At 36.2% G+C, this 24,020-nt stretch overlaps 1 protein-coding gene across 8 annotated transcripts in view; it reads right to left on the bottom strand.

The window, feature by feature from the left end:
• The window catches only part of YAF2 (YY1 associated factor 2), an 85,585-nt gene that overhangs the window by 42,344 nt on the left and 19,221 nt on the right, over positions 1–24,020 (bottom strand). For 2 of the 8 annotated variants that reach the window (XR_006337650.1, XM_043886798.1), the window contains exons 3-4: positions 17,721–17,792; positions 17,528–17,627 (exon numbers count right to left, since the gene is read on the bottom strand). The exons of 2 other annotated variants lie outside the window; for them this stretch is intronic. Coding sequence is in view for 5 of the 6 variants with exons in the window: in XM_043886798.1 (XP_043742733.1) it covers positions 17,540–17,627; positions 17,721–17,792 (160 nt within the window). In the remaining variant the exon portion in view is untranslated. Of the gene's footprint in view, positions 1–13,345; positions 13,379–17,527; positions 17,628–17,720; positions 17,854–24,020 lie in introns of those variants that run through there. 4 more of the 8 variants (XM_043886809.1, XM_043886780.1, XM_043886816.1 and 1 more) reach the window with 4 other exon arrangements.

The raw sequence follows: 24,020 nt of genomic DNA, 5'->3' as shown, positions 1-24,020 counted from the left end.
ACAAGCAGCTTATGCAGTTCAAAACCAGAAAAACAAACAACCCAATCTAACAGTAGACAGAAGACCTAAACAGATATTTCTCCAAAAAAGATACACAGATGGCTATTAAACACATGAAAAGATGCTCAACATCATTCATTATTATAGAAATGCAAATCAAAACTACAATGAGGTATCACCTCACACCAGTCAGAATGGCCATCATCAAAATATCTACAAACAGTAAATGCTGGAAAGGGTGTAGATAAAAAAGAACCCTCTTGCACTGTTGGTGGAAATGCAAACTGAGACAGCCTCTATGAAGAACAGTATGGGGATTCCTTAAAATATTAGGAATAAAGCTACCATATGACCTAACAATCCCATTACTGGTCATATACTCTGAGGAAACCATAACTGAAAAAGAGACCATGTACCATCGCAGCAACATTTACAACAGGTAGGATATGGAAGCAACCTAGATGTCCACTGACAGATGAATGAAGCTGTGGTACATATACACAATGAAATATTACTCAGCCATAAAAAGGAACGCATTTGAGTCAGTTCTAATGAAGTATAGGAACCTAGAGCCTATTATACAGAGTGAAGTAAGTCAGAAAGAGAAAAACAAATATTGTATATCAACACATATATATGGAACCTGGAAAGATGGTACTGATGAACCTGTTTGCAGGGCGGCAATGGAGACACAGACATAGAGAAAAGACGTGTGGACACAGTGGGGCAAGGAGAGAGTGGGCCGAATTAAGAGAGTAGCACTGACACATATACATTACCATATGTAAAACAGAGAGTCAGTGGGCATTTGCTGTCTGAAGCAGAGAGCTCCAATCCAGTGCTCTGTGACAACCTAGAGGGGTGGGATAGGGTGGGAGGTAGAAGGGAGGTTCAGAAGGGAGGGGACATATGTATACCTATGGCTGATTCAAGCTGATGTATGGCAGAAACCAACACGATATTGTAAAGCAATTATCCTCCAATTAAAAATAAACCAAAAAAAGTACAACTGACAAAACTATATACAATTTAAGCTGTACAATGTAATGTTTTGATATACATATATACTATGGAACGGTTACACAGTAACAGATTCTTGAGAGTCCGTTGGACTGCAAGGAGATCCAACCAGTCCATCCTAAAGGAAATCAGTCCTGAATATTCACTGGAAGGACTGATGCTGAAGCTGAAACTCCAATACTTTGGCCACCTGATGCAAAGAACCGACTCATTTGAAAAGACTCTGATGCTGGGAAAGACTGTAGGCGGAAGGAGAAGGGGATGACAGAGGATGAGGTGGTTGGATGGCATCACTGACTTAATGGGCATGAGTTTGAGTAGGCTCTTGGAGCTGGTGATGAACAGGGAGGTCCAGCATGCTGCAGTCCATGGGGTTGCAAAGTGTCAGACAAAACTGAGCGACTGAACTGAACTAAACACAATGACTAATTCATTAGATTCCCCAGAATTTACTCATTCTGCATAACTGATACTTTGTACCATTTTACCAACATTTTCCCATTTCTTTCATCCTCAGCCCCTGGAAGCAACCATTAACCCTGCTGTTATGAGTTCAACTTTTTTAGATTCCACATATATTCCACATCATGTAGTATCTGTCTTTCCACAGCCCATACTTCCCACATGTCACAAGGCTGTGCTGTCTTTTTTTTTTTTTTGGGGGGGGTTTTGTCATACATTGATATGAATCAGCCACAGATTTGTGCTGTCTTTTCTACTCAGAACCATCTTTGAGAACTTCATGCAGCATGGTATTCTGGAGACATTAAGAAGTTCTGGAACATCTGCCTTCATCTGAAATGGCAGTTCCAGAATGCTGCCTCATTCTAGTTGGTGTTTTTATTGTGCCCCATCTTGGTATCAGTTACCACTTCTCTGTATAACTGCTCTGGGCAACCTTAGTCATCTCAATCACAACTCCAAGCCCCAAGCTGCTTCTAATTTAATATCTACCATAACCAAAGAAGGACTGAAAATTGCCAAGAATAATAAGATCTTATCAAATCGGTGGTCATATTTTATACAAAAATTGTTTTATATCACTATTAACAACTGTGACACAAAAAAATTCCATGAAGCAGAATAGGGTTGTAAATCTTACAGTTGCACACAGCATTCCCAGAAGCTAATGGAGGAGTCATGGATGACGAAGAGGTGACTACAGTGCTCCCTAATCCCTCTGCAACAAAAGTAGCTCCGCTTTCACTTTACTCATTAGAGCTCCAAACAAAATTTTTCGAGATTTTTTAATGGCAAAACCACTAAAATAAGCTAATCAAAAACACTGTGACTGCATTTGTGGAAATAACTGAAATGTGGCTGAAAATTTAACAAGGTGGATAGCTCTTGAACATGGTAATGAAATGCCCAGAACAAAGCACTTGAATGTTATCCAAAGTGTTTGGGGATTACTTCGATATCATGCTTCTCTAATTTCTTTAACTGTTAGCACATCTAGAACAAAGTTAAATAATAGTGATGAGAATTTCCTTGCCTTGTTTCTAATATTAATATCACTTAATTTCTAGTATATCTCCCTGAGGCACTTTCCTGAGTATGATTTTGAGGTACATATTTTAATTATGTTATTACTAAAGACTGCTTCCAGGCATACATGTCTGACTTTATTAACTGTATTTCAAGATCTATTGAGATAATCACAGGGCTTTTTTTCTTTTATCTACTAATACACTGAATTATCTGGAAGTTCTCAGTTCACATACTACTGAATGCTGGATTGAAGGACTTTGAGCACAACCTAGGTAGCATGTGAAAGGGGTGTAACTGTATGGTACTGTCATGAATACTGACCTTTTCCAGTCCTGTGGCGACTGCTGAGTTTTGCAAATTTGCTGGCATATTGCGTGAAGCACTTTGACAGCATTATGTTTCAGGATTTTAAATAGCTCAGCTGGGATTCCATAACCTCCCCTAGTTTTGTTCACAATAATGCTTCCTAAGCCCCACTTAACTTTACACACCAGGATGTCCGGTTCTAGGTAAGTGACCACACCATCATGGTTACCCGCATCATTAAAACCTTTCTTGTATAGTTCTTCTGTGTATTCTTACCACCTCTTCTGTCTTTCAGGTCCTTGTCATTTCTCTCTTTTATCATACCCATTCTTGCATGAAATGTTCCCTTGGTATCTCCAGTTTTCTTCAAGGGATCTCTAGTTTTTCCTATTCTATCGTTTTCCTCTATTTCTTTTCATTGTTCACTGAAGAAGGCTTTCTTATCGCTCGTTCTGTTCTCTGGAAATCTCCACTCAGTTGGGTATACCTTTCCCTTTCTCCCTTGCCTTTTGCTTCAACAGTTAGAATTGGACATGGAACAACTGACTGGTTCAAAACCGAGAAAGGAGTACAAGGCTATATATCTTCACCCTGTTTATTTAACTTCTATGCAGAGTAACATCATGTGAAATGCCAGGCTGGATGAAACATAATCTGGAATCAAGATACCTGAGAGAAATATGAACAACCTCAGATACGCAAGTAACATCACTCTTATGGCAGAAAGTGAAGAGAAACTAAAGCCGTTACTGACGAAGGTGAATGAGCTGGCTTGAAAGTCAACACTAAAAAAATGAAGACCATGATGTCCAGTCCTATCAGTTTATAACAAATAGAAGGGGTAAAAGTGGAAGCAGTGATAGATTTTATTTTCTTGGGCTCCAAAATCACTGTGGATGGTGACTGAGGCCACAAAATTAAAAGATGTTTGCTCCTTGGAAGGAAAGTAATGGAAAAATCTAGACAGTGTATTAAAAGGCAGAGACATCACTTTGCTGACAAAGGTCCCATATAATCAAAGTTATGATTTTTCCAGTAGTCATGTACAGATATGAGAGCTGGACCATTAAAACGGCTGAGCACCAAAGAATTGACGCTTTCAAACTGTGGTGCTGGAGAAGATTCTTGAGAATCCCTTGGACTTCAAGATCAAACAAGTCAATCCTAAAGAAAATCAGTCCTGAATATTTATTGGAAGGACTTATGCTGAAGTTTTTTTAAAAATAATAGAAAAGCAAAAAAAAATAATAATAATAATAGAAAAGCCTCAATTCTTCCTTATTTTCTCAAGGTCAATTTAAATATATGTGAAATTATCTGTTCCATGAAGGCCTGAAAGAAACCACTTGTAAAACCATTTGAGCTTGGTAGTTTTAGGTTTTCAGTCTCTTCTCGGATCAGTTTTGAATACAGAATAATGTATATTTTCCTAGAAAATGGTATGTTTTCCCAATGCTTTCTAATTTATTTATTGTGCCAACCATTCTTTTATGTTTGTATTATTTACATCTATGCTTGTTTTCTTCTTCATAATCTAAATTTTAATTTTTGTACTTTATCCTTTTGTTTACCAAGAAAAAGTTAGCTAGTCTTATTTTTGTTTTAATCAAAGAACCAGTTCTTGGTTGTATTTATCTTAAAACAGAACTACTGTTCTGTTTTCTCACTTATTACTTGCTATGTTGTGCTTTATTATTTTTTTCCAGCTTTCCTTAGGTTTGTGTTATTGCTCTTTTAATAAATTCTTTGAATATTAACTTGTTTATTTTCATTTAGTAATGAAACTTTTAGAAATAATTTTACCTATGCCCTTTATTTATATATTTAATTTTTAAAAATAAATTTATGTAGTTTATTTTTTTAAGCCATACCACGTGGGATGTGGGATCTCTGTTCCTATAACTAGGGATTGAACCTGCGCCCCCTGCATTGGGAGTAGAGTCTTAACCGCTGAACTGCCAGGGAAGTCCTTGTATTTAATTTTTATTGTAATTATTTTCCAGAGAGACCACAATTGCTGGTTTGCGGTACCTTTAGACCTTTGATCTAAAATTTTTTAGGAGAATGTTTTTACATTTTTAAACTCAATTAGCTGAGGTTTTTGTTTTGAGGTTGGGAAGATTTTGTGGTTGGTTTCTGGTTCTAATTTCTCTATTAACTTAAAATTTCATTGTAGAGCATGTAGTTAATACCTTTTCCCCCCAACTTTCTTTCTAGTATTTATTTTTGACAATGTCCCATGGGGAATTAAAAATATGCTATTCTTTTTATAATAACAAAGTATATTAAATGAGATTTATTAATTACATAATTCAGATCTCCATATCCTATTTTTATTTTCTCTGACGTGGCTAGAACTGAAAGATGTTTTAAAGTCTCCTGTTACTGTTAGACTTCTTTCTCTTCCTTCTTGAATTTATAATTTTTACTTTAAACATTTCAATGCTTCACCTTCAAAAAATAAAGATTTGTGGTTCACTTCAAATTAGTAACTATATGCTTGATTTTATATATATGTGTGTGTGTGTATACATAGAGAGAGAGATAGATAGGATAGGCATGTACGTATATACATACTACAACATGCATCTTTTTCCACCTAATGTTCATTCACTTTTAATTCACCTTTGTCTAGCAATATCATTCAACAATTAATTTTTTGTTTTTATTCGCCTAGTACCTTGTTTTGATTATACATTTACCTACAACTCCCTTAGAAATTTTGTTCTAAATGTTTCTAACATCAAGCATGTAGTTGGGTTTTGTGATTTACCAGAGTCTTGCTTAACAGCTGAGCTTATGTCATGGATTTCTGTTGTTTTAATAAGCACATATGATCTTTTTTCTAGTTTTGGGGTCTTTTTTCCTTTCATGCTCATTTTTACATTCCATCTTTTGCTATACAGTTATTCACATATTAAATATTTACTGAGCACCTATTATGTGCCAAGTACCATACTTAACATTAAGAACATAATGGTAAACAACAACAAAAAAAAGTCAGCACATATACATAATAATGGAGACAGGAATGGCAATCCACTCTACTATTCTTGCCTGGAGGATCCCATGGACAGAGGAGACTGGCGGGCTATGATTCGTGGGGTCACAAAGAGTCGGACACAACTGAGCGACTAACACTATACATAATTACAAACTGTGGTTTTGTTCTTCCCCACCCCATGCAAATATCAGAAGCAATTCTAACATGAGCAGGGGTAGATAAGGTTTTCAAGGAAGACTGCTCACAAGATCCAACACACTCAGACTTAAATAACACGAATAAGGTGCTTCAATGACATAGTGAAAGAAAGGTTATAATGGGCAGAAAGTCAGCACTGAGTGTATAAATGCAGCAAAGAACCTGGTGGCCTATAAAAACGGAAGAAAAACCTGAAGAATATTGAGCAAGAGGGAAGAATTAAGTGAGATTAAAAGGTAAAAAGGCCACATCAGGTCTCCAAGTTAAAGAAAGAATCTCGGTTTTATTTTAGGTACAGTAAGTATCCTGAAATACTTTTAAATGTTAAACATAGAGAATGAAACATGACACATGCAGAACTGAAGAAGAAATGGTGCAGTATTAGAGTGGTCCTGACAAGCAACGGTGCTGGCTTGGAGTAGTTGGCAAATGGTGAAGCTGGATCCAAAAATTTAAATCAAGGTAGTACTATCGCTCATCCCTGTCCCCTCTCCCAATTCAGGAGTTCTGTGGTCTACTTTTAGTTCTATTCAATATTGCTTTTACATATAGCATAATTTGGTAGTTTATTTAAAAGACATGCTACATAAACTCATTCATTCAGCAAATACTTAATCAAATGTGTATTACTGCCAGGAAACATTCTAGGCACGGGAATACAGCAAGGAAGAAAAAATCCCTAACCTTGCATAGATTACATGTTGTGAAATTAGACAGTTTTATTTAATTATTAATTATTTATTAAGTTTTAAGCCTTCCTTATGTATCTGATTATGTCCTACCATAATATTCTAAATCACCAACATTAAAGCATTTTTTGATGTAATACAATCATTCATTCACTCAACAGATATTAGTCCTCAGTGAAATACAGGAGTAAGCCCTGAAGGTATCTAGATGTGAAACATTCCAGGAAAGGCAATACCAGCTGCAAAGGCCCTGAAGCAGAAGGCTGGCATGTTCAAATAACACTAGGGTGACCAACATTTCTGAACTGCAATGAAAAAGAGAGAAAATGGTAAAACTAGTGTAAAGAGGTGGCCAAGGACCAGATCATACAAAGCCTTCCTCTCATACAGTTGGAAATAACTTGGGATTTTATTCTAAGTAGGATGGGAAATGAAGTAGGATGTGAAGCTTCTAAATAAGGGAATAACATGATCTTATTAAAGTTAAAACAAAAATTACTTGGTTGCCCTTCTTGGAATGGTCAAAATCCACAACACGGAAAACAGCAAACACTGAAGAGATGTGAAGGAACAGAATTCTCATTCATTGTTGGTGAGACTGAAAAATGGTAGTCACTTTAAAAGATAAATTTTAAAAGATACTAGAATTCTCAAATTATACATACTAACACCTCCTGGAAACAGTCCATGGACTCAGCACAAAGAAAATTATACTAGATTTTAGAGATCCAAAATTTCCTACAGATGAAAATATTTCTCAAGTCAGAATTCTTTGGCACAAAACAATCTGACACAAGACTTCATATAAAGTTCTCAGGTAAATTGCTTTAAACTTTATTAGTCAATGGAAGATACCCTAGATGGCTTAAGAACTTTGGGTTGAGGTGCTAGGTCATTTGAAAGTGAAATGTCAAAGTGCATCAGTTATTCATTCCAACATCCAGGGGTTTGTTACACACAGGGCATTATACCAAGTTTCAGAGATGGTGAACAAGCCACAATCACTGACCATTATAGAATTTACTCCCTGGCAGTTTTTAAAAGAATAGGAAGTAGGATCACAATCAATATTTCATTGCCTGTTTCTCTTGCCCCAACTCAAGACACTTCCCCCTTCTCCTATCTGCATATGGAGGGGAAAGGATGGGGATAGAGAAATAGGGAAGAAGAAGAGATCTGGCTATAACATACTGAATTAAAATTATTTTTCTTATCTCTTTCCTTGTACAACTCTGAACTCCTTAAAGAAAGAGGATGAAAGTGTTAGCCCCTCAGTCATGTCTGACTCTTTTGTTCACTCCATGGACTGCAGCCTTCCAAGCTCCTCTGTCCATGGGATTTTCCAGGCAAGAATACTGGAGTAGGTTGCCATTTCCTCCTCCAGAGGATCTTCCCAACCCAGGGATCAAACCTGTGTCTCCTGCATTGCAGGCAGATTCTTTACCCGCTGAGCCATCGGGGAAGAAACCACCCTATCTCCAGCACCCTAATCCAGGGTCTGGCACTTATCTGCTGCTCACTATCTCAGAACTAGACTAAATTATAGCCATTGTGACAGGGCCACTGCTTTTTTTCTTTTTCTATACAACCAATATCAAGAAACATAAAGATTAAAATAAAGGCCAATCTTTTCAATGTTTCCTTTTACAGAATAAGCACATATCTACAGTAAGTGCAAGTATTTAAAAGCTATATAGTAATGTACATAATCTTGAAGGAAAAGTTCCCTATGCTAGCTTTCTTTTACCACCATCACTGATCTCCCTCACCTCCCAATCCCATTCAGTGGTAACAACTACCATGAATTTGGTGTAAATGAGACTTATCCTTACATTTATGTAAGGGATTAACTTTTCCTTACAACTAGGAGGCCTCTCCATATTTTTAAACATCAAAAGGCAGCATGGCATAGTGGACTCTGGGACCAGGCAGCTTTGAATCCCAGCCCTGCTATTTACTACCCATGCGCATAGGCAGGGTTATTTACTCCTCTATGCTTCAGTATTTCATCTAAAAAGTGGAGACAATGACAGTACCTACTTCTAAGTTCTCATGAGGACTAAAATATTTAATGTTTATAAAATGCTTAAAACAATCCTGGTTATAGACAGTACCACTTATTTATTGTATTAAAAAAAAAAATCACGGGACTTCTCTGGTGGCTCAGAAGTGAAGCAGCAGCCTACCAGTGCAGAGGACACGGATTTGATCCCTGGTCTGGGAAGATTCCACATGTCACGGGGCAACGAAGCCCACGAGCCACAACTACTGAGGCCCTGCTCTAGAGCCTGTGCTCTGCAACAAGAGAAGCCACCAAACGATAAGCCCAAACTCCACAACAAAGAGGAGCCCCAACTCTCAATAACTAGAGAAAGCCTGTGCCCAGCAATGAAGACCCAGCATAGCCATAAATAAGTAAATTATTAAACCACTGATAATAACCTAATCATGAAAAGTGAAAGTGTAGTGGCTCAGTCATGTCCAACTCTTTGCGACCCCATGGACTGTAGCCCAACAGGCTTCTCTGTCCATGAGATTGTCCATGCAAGCCTGCTACAATTGGTCACCATTTCATTCTCCAGGGGATCTTCCAACCCCAAGGATCGAACTGCAGGCAGACTCTTTACCATCTGAGCCACCAAGGAAGTCTGTAACCTAATCATAGATTCAGGGACTTCTTAATTAAATAACTTTTATATCCTATATATCCATGACTCTTATTGCAGCCATTTAGACTGTTTCCCAAATGAACACCCCTGCACAAATCACCCTGGGCAAAGGTGCAAGCTTCTCTAGACAATATCTTAAATAGAAATTGTTGGATAACCGTGTATGCACATTTCTAATTGTGTAACACTTATTTTAATGTGTGTAACACTTACCTGATCCTGAGCCTTGCAACTTAATGGGTAAACACTGATGACTCGTATGTTTTTAACTGCATCTACCCTAAAAATGGGACATCCCTGGTGGCTCAGACAATAAAGAATTCACCTGCAATGCAGGAGACCCAGGTTCAATCCCTGGGTTGAGAAGATCCCCTGGAGAAGGGTATGGCTACCCACTCCGGTATTCTTGCCTGGAGAATTCCACAGACAGAAGACCCTAGCGGGCTACAATCTATGGGGTCACAAAGAGTCAAACATGACTAAGCAACTAACACTTTCAAATAAAATCCCTACAAACAGACTAATCATCTTCTCAGTACAATTTCCAGTCTTTGCTGTGAATTGCCATACTATCCATTGTTCATTTTATTTGTATTACCTATCTTACCTCTTTTGATTCTTACATATTCTGGACACAAAACCACTGGATAGTACAGACACTGTATATATTTCCCAGTTGTGACATTATGTTTTATTTGGGTTTATGGGGTCTTACATTAAACCTAAGGTTGTTTTTTCTTTTTTTTTTTTTTTTTTGAGGTAGTCAAATCCTTGATGGTTTTTCATCCCTGATGGTTTCTTCTTTTCTTCTTGACTTGTTAAAAAAGGCCTCACATATTCTGAAGATATTCACGTATTCACATATTCGTCTATACTTTCCTTTTTTAAAAAAATGGGTTTCACGTTTAGTATTTAATTCAGTTGGAATTTATTTCTGCATATGGCCTGAAGTAGAAATCTAGTTTTCCCTTATACAGAAAAACCAATTCAACAGTTCACATTTCCTTTCCCTGATGGCAGAAAATGCCATCTCAAGCACCAACCAACTTCTCAAATATATATGGATCCATTTCTTAACTCTATTCTGTTATATGAATCTGGTTTTTTGTATATTAAGACTATACTACTTTAAATAAAAGTACTGTGTACAACCTGATTTTTAAGTATGTAAACCCCTGTGTGATCCAACTCAGATTAGGATATTAACTTTTTTCAATGCTTCAGAATCTCCCTCATACACCTTCTCAGTTAGTACCATGCTTCCAGGAGAACTGCTATTCTGATCTCAATCAACATAGATTAGTTCTGTTTTTGAGCTTCCTAAAAATGAACTCACACTATATGAACTCTTTTGCGTCCCACTTCTTTTGCTCAACACTAAGTCTGGAAGATTCATGTTGTGTGTGCCGATGATTCATGACCCCACGGACTTCTCCTCTGTCCATGGGATTTCTCAGGCAAGAATACTGGAGTGGGTTGCCATGTCCTCCTCCAGGGGATCTTCCCAATCCAGAGATCAAACCCAGGTCTCCCACACTGCAGGTGAATTCTTTACTGTCTGAGCCACCAGGAAAGCCACACACATGTTGTGTGTAGCAGTTTACTATTTTTCATTACTGTGTAGGATTCTACTCTAAATACCAAAATTTAAGATTAATCTAGATATCCAATAGTCAACTCCCTCCTCCTTCTTTTTCTTCTTTCACAACTGTCTTGGTTCTTTACTTCTGTATATGAAGATCATTTTCCTCCAAAAAATAAAACAAATTCTATTAGGTTTTTGCCTGAAACTACATTAAGTCATAGAGAAGTTAATTTTTTAGCAATATTTATACTTCCCACTACTAATTATATCTTGTCTTTTACTCATGTCTAATTCTATGTCCTTCAATAAAACTTTGGGTACTTCACAGAATTTGCTGTAAAAGAGGTATTTTTATTTCCTAATTGACTACTGCCAATTTGAATGTTGATCTTGTATCCAGCAACACTGAATTCTCTTATGAATATATTTAGTCTGTTGATGGGTTTTTGAGGGATTTTTTGACCAAGCCACATGACTTAAGGGATCTGAGTTCTCTGATCAGGGATGGAACCCAGGCTCATAGCAATGAAAGTGCTGAATCTTAACCACTGCACTGCCAGGGCATTCCCTATTCTGTTTATTTTATTTTTTTATTTGTTTTGGCCACATCACACAGCACGTGGGGTCCTAGTTTACTGAGCAGGGATTGAACCTGTGCGCCCTGCATTGGGAATGTCGAGTCTTCACCACTGAGCCACAGGGAAGTCCCATAGTCTGTTGATTTTTTGTTTTTAATTTCCTATGGATACATTCATCTCATTTTTCTTCCTTTCCAACCCTTTTGTACTTTATTTCCTTTTTTTTAATCTTACTAATAGAGATATATTTGTCCTGTTCTTGATATTAATGGGATGTTTCTAAGATTTAGACAGTTAAGTTTTAAAAAGAGCCTTTATTGGAAGAAACATGTTTATTTCTCGTCATGGTTTAAAGGTTACTAAAAAAAAAACTAATGAGTATTGAGTTCTATCATAATTTTACCAAATCTTTCAAGATCTTTTCCCCTAAATCTTACCTTAATAATTTTCATATATTGGGCTATGCTTACACTCTTATCCTAATTAAAAATTTTGTCTCTGTTCATAATTGAGATTGAATGTACCATTATTTTCCCTTGCATATTCTTTTCAGTTTAGGTTTCCAGGGTAAGTTTCTCTGATAAACAACAGAACAGCTCACCCTCTTTTTCTATTATCTAGGTCAGTTTGTATAAAACTGGGATTACCTGTTCCCCGAAAGTATGTCTGAAATTATGATAACAAAATCACAATTAAAACTATTCTTTCTGATACTGCTTCACACCCATTAGGAACGCTTTAATTAAAAAAAAAACATATAATGAAAATGCTGATGAGGGTGTAGAAAAGCTAGAACCTTCATACACTGCTGGTTGGAAAGTAAAATGGTACAGCTGCTCTGAAAAATAGTCTGACAGTTTCTTAAAAGATTCAGTGGTTACCACAGTTCAGTTCAGTTCAGTTCAGTTGCTCAGTCATGTCCGACTCTTTGCGACCCCATGGACTGCAGCACACCAGGCCTCCCTGTCCATCATCAACTCCCAGAGTTTACTCAAACTCATGTCCATTGAGTCAGTGATGCCATCCAACCATCTCATCCTCTGTCATCCCCTTCTCCTTCCGCCTTCAATCCTTCCCAGCATCAGGGTCTTTAAAACTAGTCAGTTCTTTGCATCAGGTGGCCAAAGTATTGGAGTTTCAGCTTCAACATCAGTCCTTACAATGAATATTCAGGACTGATTTCCTTTAGGATGAACTGGTTGGATCTCCTTGCAGTCCAAGGGACTCTCAAGAGTCTTCTCCAACACCACAGTTCAAAAGCATCAATTCTTCAGCACTCAGCTTTCTTTATAGTCCAACTCTCACATCCATACATGACTACTGGGAAAACTATAGCTTTGACTAGATGGACCTTTGTTGGCAAAGTAATGTCTCCGCTTTTTAATATGCTAAGTTGGTCATAACTTTTCTTCCAAGGAGTACATGTCTTTTAATTTCATGGCTGCAGTCACCATCTGTAGGGATTTTGGAGCCCAAGAAAATAAAGTCTCTCACTGTTTCCCCATCTATTTGCCATGAAGTGATGGGACCAGATGCCATGATCTTAGTTTTCTGAATGTTGAGTTTTAAGTCAATTTTTTCAAGCTCCTCTTTCACTTTCATCAAGAGGCTTTTTAGTTCCTCTTCACTTTCTGCCATAAGGGTGGTGTCATCTGCATATCTGAGGTTACTGATATTTCTCCCGGTAATCTTGATTCCAGCTTGTGCTTCTTCCAGCCCAGCGTTTCTCATGACGCACTCTGCATAGAAGTTAAATAAGCAGGGTGACAATACTTGACGTACTCCTTTTCTTATTTGTTGTTGTTCCATGGTTACCACAGGACCCAACAATTCTACTCCTAGGTATACATCCAAGAGAAATGAAAACATATAACTATGTTTACACAAAATCTTATACACAGATGCCAGTATAAGGACTATTCATAATGGGAAAAAATCCAAATATCCATCAACTGATGTGGTATATCTACACAATGAAATATTATATGGCCATAAAAAGGAATGAGATATATGATACATGTTTCAACATGGCTGGACCTTAAAAATATTATGCTAAATGAAAGAAGCAAACCACAAAAGGCCATTTACTGAATGATTCTATTTATGTGAAAGATCTGGAACAGGCAAACCTATAGAAACAGAGAGTAGATTAGTGACTGTCTAAGGCCTGGAGGGTTTCAGAGAATTGGAACTGACTGCTAATAGGTATACAGTTTCTTTCTGAGGTGATGAAAATATTCTAAAAATTAACTGTGCCAAAGATTCAACAATTATGTAACAATATTAAAAACCATTAAATTGTACATTTTAAGTGGGTAGGTGGTATGGTTTATGAACTATACCACAATTATTTTTGATATTTTTAAAAACTTCTTGGGGAAATTTATTACAGCTTCAATTTTTTAATGGTTTTTAGTTTCTATGACTATCTTTTTCTTGTACAATTTCTAAATGATATTCTGCCTAGAAAACAGACAATTTCATCAGGTTTTTAAAATTTATACACATAAAAATTAATAGTGATTTCTTGTGATTTTTTAAATTATAATTATTATTTGTAATTATATCCCATTTTATAATTTTATTGTATAATGTGCTTCTTGGTATTTCTAGTACTTAATCAGCTGAAGAGAAATAGCTATGATTTGAAAGATGATTGCTATCATTTCTATTGTTGATTATTTCTATTTCATCTAATTCCATTTTTATTTTCTCTTTTCTCCTGTCTTTGGTTTTACTTTTCCCATTTTTTGTTTCTTGAGTTTATATATGGCTCACTTACTTTTATTCAATTTAACACAGCCATTTAAGGTTATAAATTTACCCCTAAGTACCACTTTTCTTACATCCTTCAAATTTGGCTACAACATTTTTATGATTCCATTCTAGTTATTTCTTAATTTCCACTATTTTTTTTTAATATTTGAAAATCCTTAGTCATTTTTCTTCAATATTGTTTCTCTACCACTCTCCATATTCTCTCTTCTGGACATTACATTGAAGCTTTTCAATCTAGCCCTAAGTGTCTTAGTTTTTCTTTTCTATTTTTCATTCTTTATTTCCCTGGGCTCTGGTCCTTGATGAGTTATTGGTTTTATCTTGGAATTAACAACGTCTCTCTTTATCTATGTCTAATCTTCTGTTTTGCCCACGATTATTTTATAACTAGATATTTTCATTTTCAAGATTTCAATTGGTTAATTTATATATCTACATATATTTACTGTTTCTTGATTGCTTTTATTCAATTATAATGGAATGTGCTCTTAATAATAAAAAAGGGAACAGATATATTTTAATCTAATATACTTTTAGGTGAAATGGTCTTTGAAATGTTCTCCACTATAAAATTCTTTTTTAATGTAAAAAAAAATTACTTCTTAAAAAGCTCTCCTGACTCCTATTCTACCAAATGTTATCCCACTGTGCCTACCTGCATCAAGGCATGGAAAGAATAAGTTCTATTATTGTCATTTTAGAATTAGAGAAACTGAAGCACAATAAAGTTCTTTTTAAAATACTCTCCCCCACACACAACTTTTCTTTGAAAAATATCAGAGCCACAGGAAAGCTTAAAGTACAATGTATACCACTATACCCTTCACCTAGATCCAAAACTGTTAAAACTTGCCAGATTTGCTTTCTCTCTCCCTTTATCTCTCTTGACATACACATAACATATACCACATTCAGATACCTACACGTGATTTTTCTGAACTCATCATGACATTTCACTTCTAAGTATTTCAGCATGCACCTCTAAAGAATAAGGCCATCCTCAATATAACCACCATACCACAATCACACTGAAAAACCAGGAGATTGAACAGTCGGCAGATTCAAATCAAACACTGATGTCTAATGACTAAACATTCTTCAGTTTGGTTCATCTAACTGGACCTGAAGTGGTTCTCTGGTGATTATTTAGAAGTGACACTTGGGACTTCACTGGAGGCCCAGTGAAGACTCCACACTTTCAATGCAGGGGGCACAGGTGTGATCCCTTGTCAGGGAAGGAAGATCCCACACGGTACCTGGGACAGCCAGAAAAAAAATAAAGTGACAGCCAATCTGTCATAGAGCATTTCCTTCCTTCAATGGCCTTGAAATCAGATTTTATTTACTGTTTCATCAGACAGGTATCTTAAATCCAAGCATTTCTGAAAAAACCAATCAATTATCTCCTAAGATATTCAGGCCTCAAAAATCAAGTACACTAAGTTTCCAGATTGTTTTCCAATAATACACAGTCTTAAAGTGAATACAATCTAATTAACACTCTCAAAACTATACCATCTTTTCTCAACTGCAATGGAAGTTTACAATGTGTATCAGTTTTGAAGGAAACTTGTTGTTAAGAAAAACAAACAGTACAAACAGGATTGATTAGCCAAATGAACCTATTTTACAAATGAAAAAACTGGTAAGTATATATGTCATTCTACATGAAAACTAACTTTTCAATGGGTATAATTTAATCTCAGTCACTAACTTTAAGAAGTAAGGTTACAGACAAAAAAAGCCTATTAAAAAAAAAAAAAAGTCTCTTAGTCGTGTCCAACCCTTTGCAACCCAATGGACTATACAGTCCATGGAATTCTCTAGGCCAAAATACTGGAGTGGGTAGCCTTTTCCTTCTCCAGGGGATCTTCCCAATCCAGGTGTATTCTTTATCAGTTGAGCCACAAGGGAAGCCCAATAAAAGCCTATACTTGCTGTCAAAGACCATAAAAGTCAGAGTAAGAGTTTTATATCAGAAGAAATATCTACTGGTATAACCTAATACTAATATTTAAAGCTAAACTATGTCATACAGATAAGAATTATATGTACAATCACAAAAATATTTAAGATAAATCTATGGTCAAATAACAGTTAATAAGAGAAGTTAGTATGTGCCACTAGTCACTATTCTAAGTACATTACATGAATGAATTAATTAAAGCCTCATAGCAATCACATTTTTTCACTGAAGAAACAGATGAACAGAGATGTCAGCATAAAAGGATATACGTAAGGGGTAGGACTTAACTTCAACTTTAAAATATAGAGAAGCAGAATGGATCTTTCCAAGGTCATTTCAAGAAAACGGAAAAGTACAAGCTAAAGCATAAATACCAAGGTAACACCAAAACAAAAGTATCAAATTGGAGAAATTAAGGCTGGATAAACAGGATAGAATTGGATTATGAGAGGCCCTAAGTACTGAGCTATGGATGAAATTTTATAAAACAGCAAGAGCGTGGCATCACTATGGCTCTTTATGTGATGCAAGTGGCCTTTTTAGAAATGGTTACTGGTAACAATACAGAATGAGTAAGAGAGAAATGGGAAGCAAGGAACTCTATATAATTCTAACATATATACAAACAAATAGGGTTAGTAACTGAGGCAGAGCTCACACTGAACCAACTGTGCTGCCCTTCACATTAATAAGGCTATCCATTATAAACAATGAAGTAGTAAATATAATTGCAACATACCTTAATTTATTTCCAAACATACATTCAATGAAATTTAAGGTACACTGAAAATTATATCAGTAAGAAGTGTTAGTCAGTTAATGTAAAACTATTCTTGCTGTTCAGTAGAATGCCAAAAGAATTTGGCTAAATTAGACACAAGCAGAAATTTTATAGTACGAGTATCTACTTCAATAAAAGCAATATCACAAATAAAAGAACTAAAGTAATTCAACACACAGCTCCTCATATTGCTTTAGAACTATTACACTATTTACCCAAAGGTAGTAAACACATAATTTTTATAAACAGCTATTATGTAAATGATGTACTTTAATGTCACATTTATTCATATGTCCATTAAGAACTAGGCATTTATCATCTATACAATAAATACTATAATCCACATCAAACTTACAAAAAGAAACTATCCCAAACCATTTCCTCTCTTTGCAATTAAATGAACTCCTAAAGAGAAGAAATGGGCGAAAAAAATCTCAATTCTGTGAAAACTAGATTACTTACCAGTAACTTGAGTTATCCTATTGGGTCTTTTCCCTCACAGATCCACCTCTCTTGCCCTTCTGTCCAGCATGGGAATCTTCCCGACGGGCATCCACTGGAACTGAGGGGGCATGCAGTACAGACGCATATGTAAGAAAGTTGAGGGAAGGGGATTTGGGAGATGCTAGAGACATGCTTCAGTGTGCTTGCTTACCTTCCTGAAATTGGAAATTTCAACAGTCCCATGGTCCACGAGGCATTCACAATAACTTCAAAGAATGTGGATCTGTGGAGATTACCCAATAGGAGAACTCCAGTTACTGGTAAGTGATCCAGCTTTTTCTTCTCTATCAGAATAAGAAAATTATTTAAATTTATTTGAGATTAATACATAAAGAACTACAGGGGAAAGGGCTGCAAATTAATTAACTAACTATACATGAATGCACCAAAGTAAATACAGAAACAATGTACTAACTATAAAGTCAACAGAAACTTCTGGCACTATTAGAAACACAAGAAAAAGAAAATGATTTGAATAGTTTCATTTTAAAATCTCTACTGTAACAACAGCAACATTTTAATTTATAAAAATATCAGCTATCAGACTATTCTGTCTCGTTAAAGTACTACCATCATTTTTTAATATCCGTAAAGGGTAATTAATTGATCAAAATCTACTGTTTCTTAACTAGCCACTGTCATTAACATAGGCTGAATTTGGGTGTAGAGGCCACTACAGTGGATTAACAACCTATAACACTTCAGATAAACAGCATCAATGCAATTCCCATTCATCACTCAATAAGTCTTTAAAATAACCATTTGTCACCTATAACAAACCAACCACATACATATATGTAAGTATGCCACTGTGCTATGCTCAGTCATGTCTGACTCTTTGTGACCCCATGGACTGTAGCCCTCTGTTCATGGGGATTCTCTAGGCAGGAATACTGGGGTGGGTTGCCATTTCTTTCTCCAGGGGATCTTCCTGACCCAGGGATCAAACCCACATCTCCTGCATTGGCAGGTGGATTCTTTACCACTTCACCACCTATGAAGCCCTTATGAATGCCAGGCCACTGATAAGTAATAATGCTGATTTTAACATAAACACTTGTACAAAGTAGTACAGTAATATTTTCGATTAACTGTTATACTTTTTAAATTGGACCTGTCATTAAAAAAAAAAAAATTTCTAGCAAAAGAAAGGTATCCTTAATAGAACTTTATCTTCAGGGACACATGAAGATTGCCTTTACCTTTAACCCAATACATATTCGAAGGCGGCAATGGCACCCCACTCCAATACTCTTGCCTGGAAAATCCCATGGATGGAGGAGCCTGGTGGGCTGCAGTCCATGGGGTCGCTGAGTCAGACACGACTGAGTGACTTCACTTTCACTTTTCACTTTCATGCATTGGAGAAGGAAATGGCAACCCACTCCAGTGTTCTTGCCTGGAGAACCCCAGGGACAGGGAACCTGGTGGGCTGCCATCTATGGGTTAGCACAGAGTCGGACACAACTGAAGTGACTTAGCAGCAGCAGCAGCAATACATATTCATCGGGTACATGTTCATTTTGATGTGCTATAGTAGTGATGACTTCAAACACTAGTGCCTATTGAAGATACAGACAAATTTCAGTAACAGTCTTCCTTTTCTCATTATGCTGCTATTTAATAATTATTTCCTACCTTCAAAAAACATATGGTTTCATGGTTCTTCTTTCTATGGAAAAAATTAAATACATAGCTTCTACTTTAAGAGTAAACAGGGTAAGATGGTATATAAAATCATTAATTCATCAAAAACAAAATGTAATTCTTTTTTTTTTCCATTTATTTTTATTAGTTGAAGGCTAATTACTTTACAATATTGTAGTGGTTTTTGTCATACATTGACATGAATCAGCCATGGATTTACATGTATTTCCCATCCCGATCCCCCCTCCCATCTCCCTCTCTCAAACAAAATGTAATTCTTAAAAACATTCTTAAAATGTAACGCTAATGAAAATCTAGCATTTTAATCTTGTTATGAGGTAATATTTATATAATAAAGGTGGACAACACCATGTCAAGATTTTTCCTAGATTCCCACTTAAAGATACAAATTGTTTTGGATAAACTATATCCATTTTACATAAATCTGAGTTTTAAAAAATAATAGCAATTAGTGCATTAGTTTTTAAATGACTCATTCAGGCAAAGAGGGGCACTACACAGACCTCAATTTCTAACTGCAATAGAGATAAATTCCAAAAGGATCATCTAGTTTAAATTAGATTCCTAGTTAACTTACATTTCCTGAAGCGTGAAGCAGTACACGGCATGAAAGCCCTATGTGTCTGGATTGATACAACTGATACAGGAGCAATAATCCAAATATTTTATCCTTACAGTAAAAGCTAGTATAAAACTTTTCATTAAGAACTAAATAATAATTTCCAGTTTTACTTTATGGCAACACATACAGTCTTCATTTAGACTGAGATCTTGTGAATTTAAAATAAAATCAAATGCACTTTTTAAAACAATTTGAGAATTAAAATATCTTGAAAATATTTTAAGGTAACCTAAAAGGTCACTTAAGAGACCAGCATTCAAAGCTATTTGTTGCTGTTATTAGGCCATAAGCTTAACTAAAATGGGTTTTATTAGAATAGCTTAGAAAAGAAATTGCAGAAATTAGAATACTCTACTCAAAAACATCCTTTGTAAGTTCCAATAATTATAATGCCAGTCCACAAAAAGGTTAACAAGTAATTAAGAACCTAATAAAGCATTTCACTAATGAGAATCTACTCTAAAAAATCAATCTGAACTTTTGAAAAAACTGCTCAGAAAAAAAAATAAGTTAGCTAACTTTCACTTCCACTACTGCTAGATATTATGTTTTGGCTAGAATCAACTTAAATTACAACTGGTTTTGTGATTCCAAGTACATGTTTGAATTTTTAAATAAGGTTTGCAATTCTAATGTAAGGTACTATAGTTGTGGAAAGCTGTTCATGGTAAATCCAGGATGTGAAATCCTTTAGCAGTGTAATAAAATTTAACATTATACATATATTCACATATACTTAAGTGACATCATAATGGTTCATAAACATGGGGGGAGGTGTGTAGCTCAATTAAGTAAAACAAGGTCAAAAGTGAAATGTAAACTTACTTATTAAATAATATTATTTACAGAAACTATCATCTTTCTTTGTTCCTTAAAGAGCTCATCAGATAATCTGTTAATTAAATTTTCCTTTCCTTCAGCTTTATCCTTTAGCTCTATATGAACTCACAAAGAAACAAACAAAAACAGCATCATTTTCTTGTTAACATAAATAACCTAAAATCAAGATGAAAAAACTATACTTATCTGTAAATTAGGGGTAAAAACAGAACCTACTTCATAGAACATTTATGAGGATTAAGTTAATAAAAATTTAAAAACCATGCCTGGAATCTAACCATGTTATCAAACTGTAACATATCCACCCAGAAATGGAATTATTTTCAAATGATTTTATATATCTGCAAAGAAATACTAAAAAAATTCTAAGTGCAGAGATTTATTGTTTGTATTAACTTTGGAACAGTTGGCTCTCTGTATCACGGGTTCAGGATACACAATTCTACCAACTACACGTCAAAAACATTGAGAAAAAATTTCCACTAAGTTCGAAAAAGCAGAACATGAGTTTCTCATGCTAACAACTATTTACAGAGCATTTATATTGTACTAGGAATTACAAGTAATTCCAAAAAGCAGAACATGAATTTCTCATGCTAACAACTATTTACAGAGCATTTATATTGTATTAGGAATTATAAGTAACCTAAGGATTATTTAAAATATACAAGAGGATGTGTAGGTTTGTGGAATATGCCGCTTATAATCCTAAAACTACATATAAGGGACTGTGGCATATTCAGATTTTGGTAACCGAGAAGGTCTCAGAACCAATCCCCCATGGATACACAGGGATGACTGTACTATTATTTTGAGACTATATTCTTTATATTGCAAGAGAAAGAAAATAAGTAATTTATGGTATTCATTAGGAATCATGGATCGGTCTTCCCTGATAGCTCAGTTGGTAAAGAATCTGCCTGCAATGCAGAAGACCTGGGTTCGATCCCTGGGTTGGGAAGATCCCCTGGAGAAGGGAAAGGCTGCCCACTCCAGTATTCCGGCCTGGAGAATTCCATGGACTGTATAGTCCACAGGTTCCCAAAGAGTTGGACATGACTGAGTGGCTTTCACTTCACTTAGGAATCATGATTTGCAGCATGAAAGAGATACAAAGCACATTAACAGTGAAGTGCAAATATCATTGATATACCTGTGATTTTTTAAAAAATACATACAATTTGGAAATAGTTAAGAAAACATTCTAGGCAGTAGTTACTGAGTAAATCACTATCATTATCCTATCAATATATAAATTATATCTGCTAATATTACAAAATGAGGTATTCCATTAGATTTACTAGTAAAGAAAGCTCCCCAGACTATTAAAATTGCCAGAAACATTTACACAAATCATTTTTCATGTTCTAAAGCCTGATTGTTATAAGCTAGAATCTTAGAACTGCAACTGCTAACAAATTCTAAAAGGAAAGGTTGAGGAAAATAGTATATATTCATGTTCCTGATGGACATTAAATGGTAAACATACTAATATTCAAACTGTTCAGAAAAGCTGAAGGGGAGGGATGCTAGTAGGTTAGCTCTAGCTTCCTAAAACCCCTGCTCTGGACAGAACAGCTCTCTATTTATCCATTGTATATTCTGGGTTTCCTCTACAAACTTACCTTTCAATAATGAATTCTCTAACAACAAAAAAAAGGTTTTCAACTTTAAAGGACATTGTGGCGGGCAGGCTTTCAGATGGTCCACAATGATCCCACCTCCTGGTATGCATGCCCTTCTGTAACCTCCTCCCCTGAGTACGGGCTGAATTTAGTGACCCACTTCTAAGGAACAGAATTTCACAGAAGTAATGGAAAGTGTCAGTCACTCAGTCATATCTGACTCTTTGCGACCCCATGGACATGGCCCACCAGCTCCTCTGTCCATGGAATTCTCCAAGCAAGAATACTGGAGTGGGTAGCCATTTCTTTCTCCAGGGGATCTTCTCCACCCAGGGCGTGAACCCAGGTTTCCTGCACTGCAGCCGATTCTTTACCATCTGAGCCACCAGGGAAGCTGCCAAAGTAATGGATGTCACTCCCAAAATTAGACTATAAAAGCAGAGTGGCTCTTGTTTTCATGACTCTCACCAGACATGCTGCTTCGGGGTGAGTATGCTGTCATGCTGTGACAGCCAGAGTCCCGACAGAGGCCTGCCAACAGCTGCGTGAGTAACCTGGGAGCAGGTGTTCTAAGGCCCCTGAAAACCACGAGAGCTCAGACATGGACCCCTCCTTAGTCGGGCCTGAGCGATCCTGAGCCAGAACCACCTGCTAAACTGAGAAGGGACGGGCGAGAGGGAGGAGGTATAATAAATGCTGATTGTTTTCTACCACTAAATCTTGGGGTAGTTTGTTATAGAGCAATAGGTAACTAACACAGAAAGCATTACAAAGTAATTAATATTAAGCTAAAAGTTGCAAAGTGAGTATCAATTTGGTGCCTAAAAAGGAACTCACAGGAAAATATGAGTCAAAGGGTGGAGGCCCAATTCTGAATTTGATTCTTGGGTTTTAGGTTCAAAAATTCACCCTAAGGCTAAAGCAGATAAGACCCAACTGAACTATACCTACAAACCTCAAACTGTTAACAAATCAGACGTCATCCTCCAGGTGTGTTTCCTTCCCCACATCAACAAACCTGGACAGAGCCAAAGCCTCCAAAGAAGCGCACGGTGCACAGTCTAAGTGTGCAGCAGCCCTGAACACTGGGTGCTGTTATCCACAAGCTACGTGTTTTAATTTTTAGGCCTAAGATGCAGTTAATATAAAGCAGCCTACATTACTACAACTCCAGAATAAGGCGCCATTCTAGCAAATGCCAAATAACATCTCACTTCCTACCACCTCCTGTGCTATGCTAAACATGACCAATTATCCAGTGATATAATGCTATATGGTTTTGCTTTTTTATATCATTTTATGTTCTAGTCATTCTTTCTAAGGATACCTTAATCACACTAATTGATCTTCAACAATATTTTGATCTTCCTAATTTGACAAACACCCTAGTCCTTTAACTAAGCACCACATGTTATAAATGACATCCTAAAATGAGGTACTTCTGTAGAAAGTTAATATGCTGTTGTTCAATCTACTTTCTGTAGAAAGTTAATATGCTGTTGTCTGATGCTTTGCAACCCGATGAACTGCAGCATGCCAGGCCCTTCTATCCTCCACTATCTCCTGGAATGTGCTCAAATTCCTGTCCACCGAGTCAGTGATGCTATCTAACCATTTCATCCTCTGCTGCCCCTTTCTTTTGCCTTCAGTCTTTCCCAGCATCAGGGTCTTTTAAGTTAATATCCTCTATTCTTGG

Source organism: Cervus elaphus, chromosome 3 (assembly GCF_910594005.1).
Source record: "Cervus elaphus chromosome 3, mCerEla1.1, whole genome shotgun sequence".
Classification (NCBI taxonomy): domain Eukaryota; kingdom Metazoa; phylum Chordata; class Mammalia; order Artiodactyla; family Cervidae; genus Cervus; species Cervus elaphus.
The sequence above is the reverse complement of the archived record's forward strand: the minus strand, read 5'-3'. Positions and strand labels throughout refer to the sequence as shown.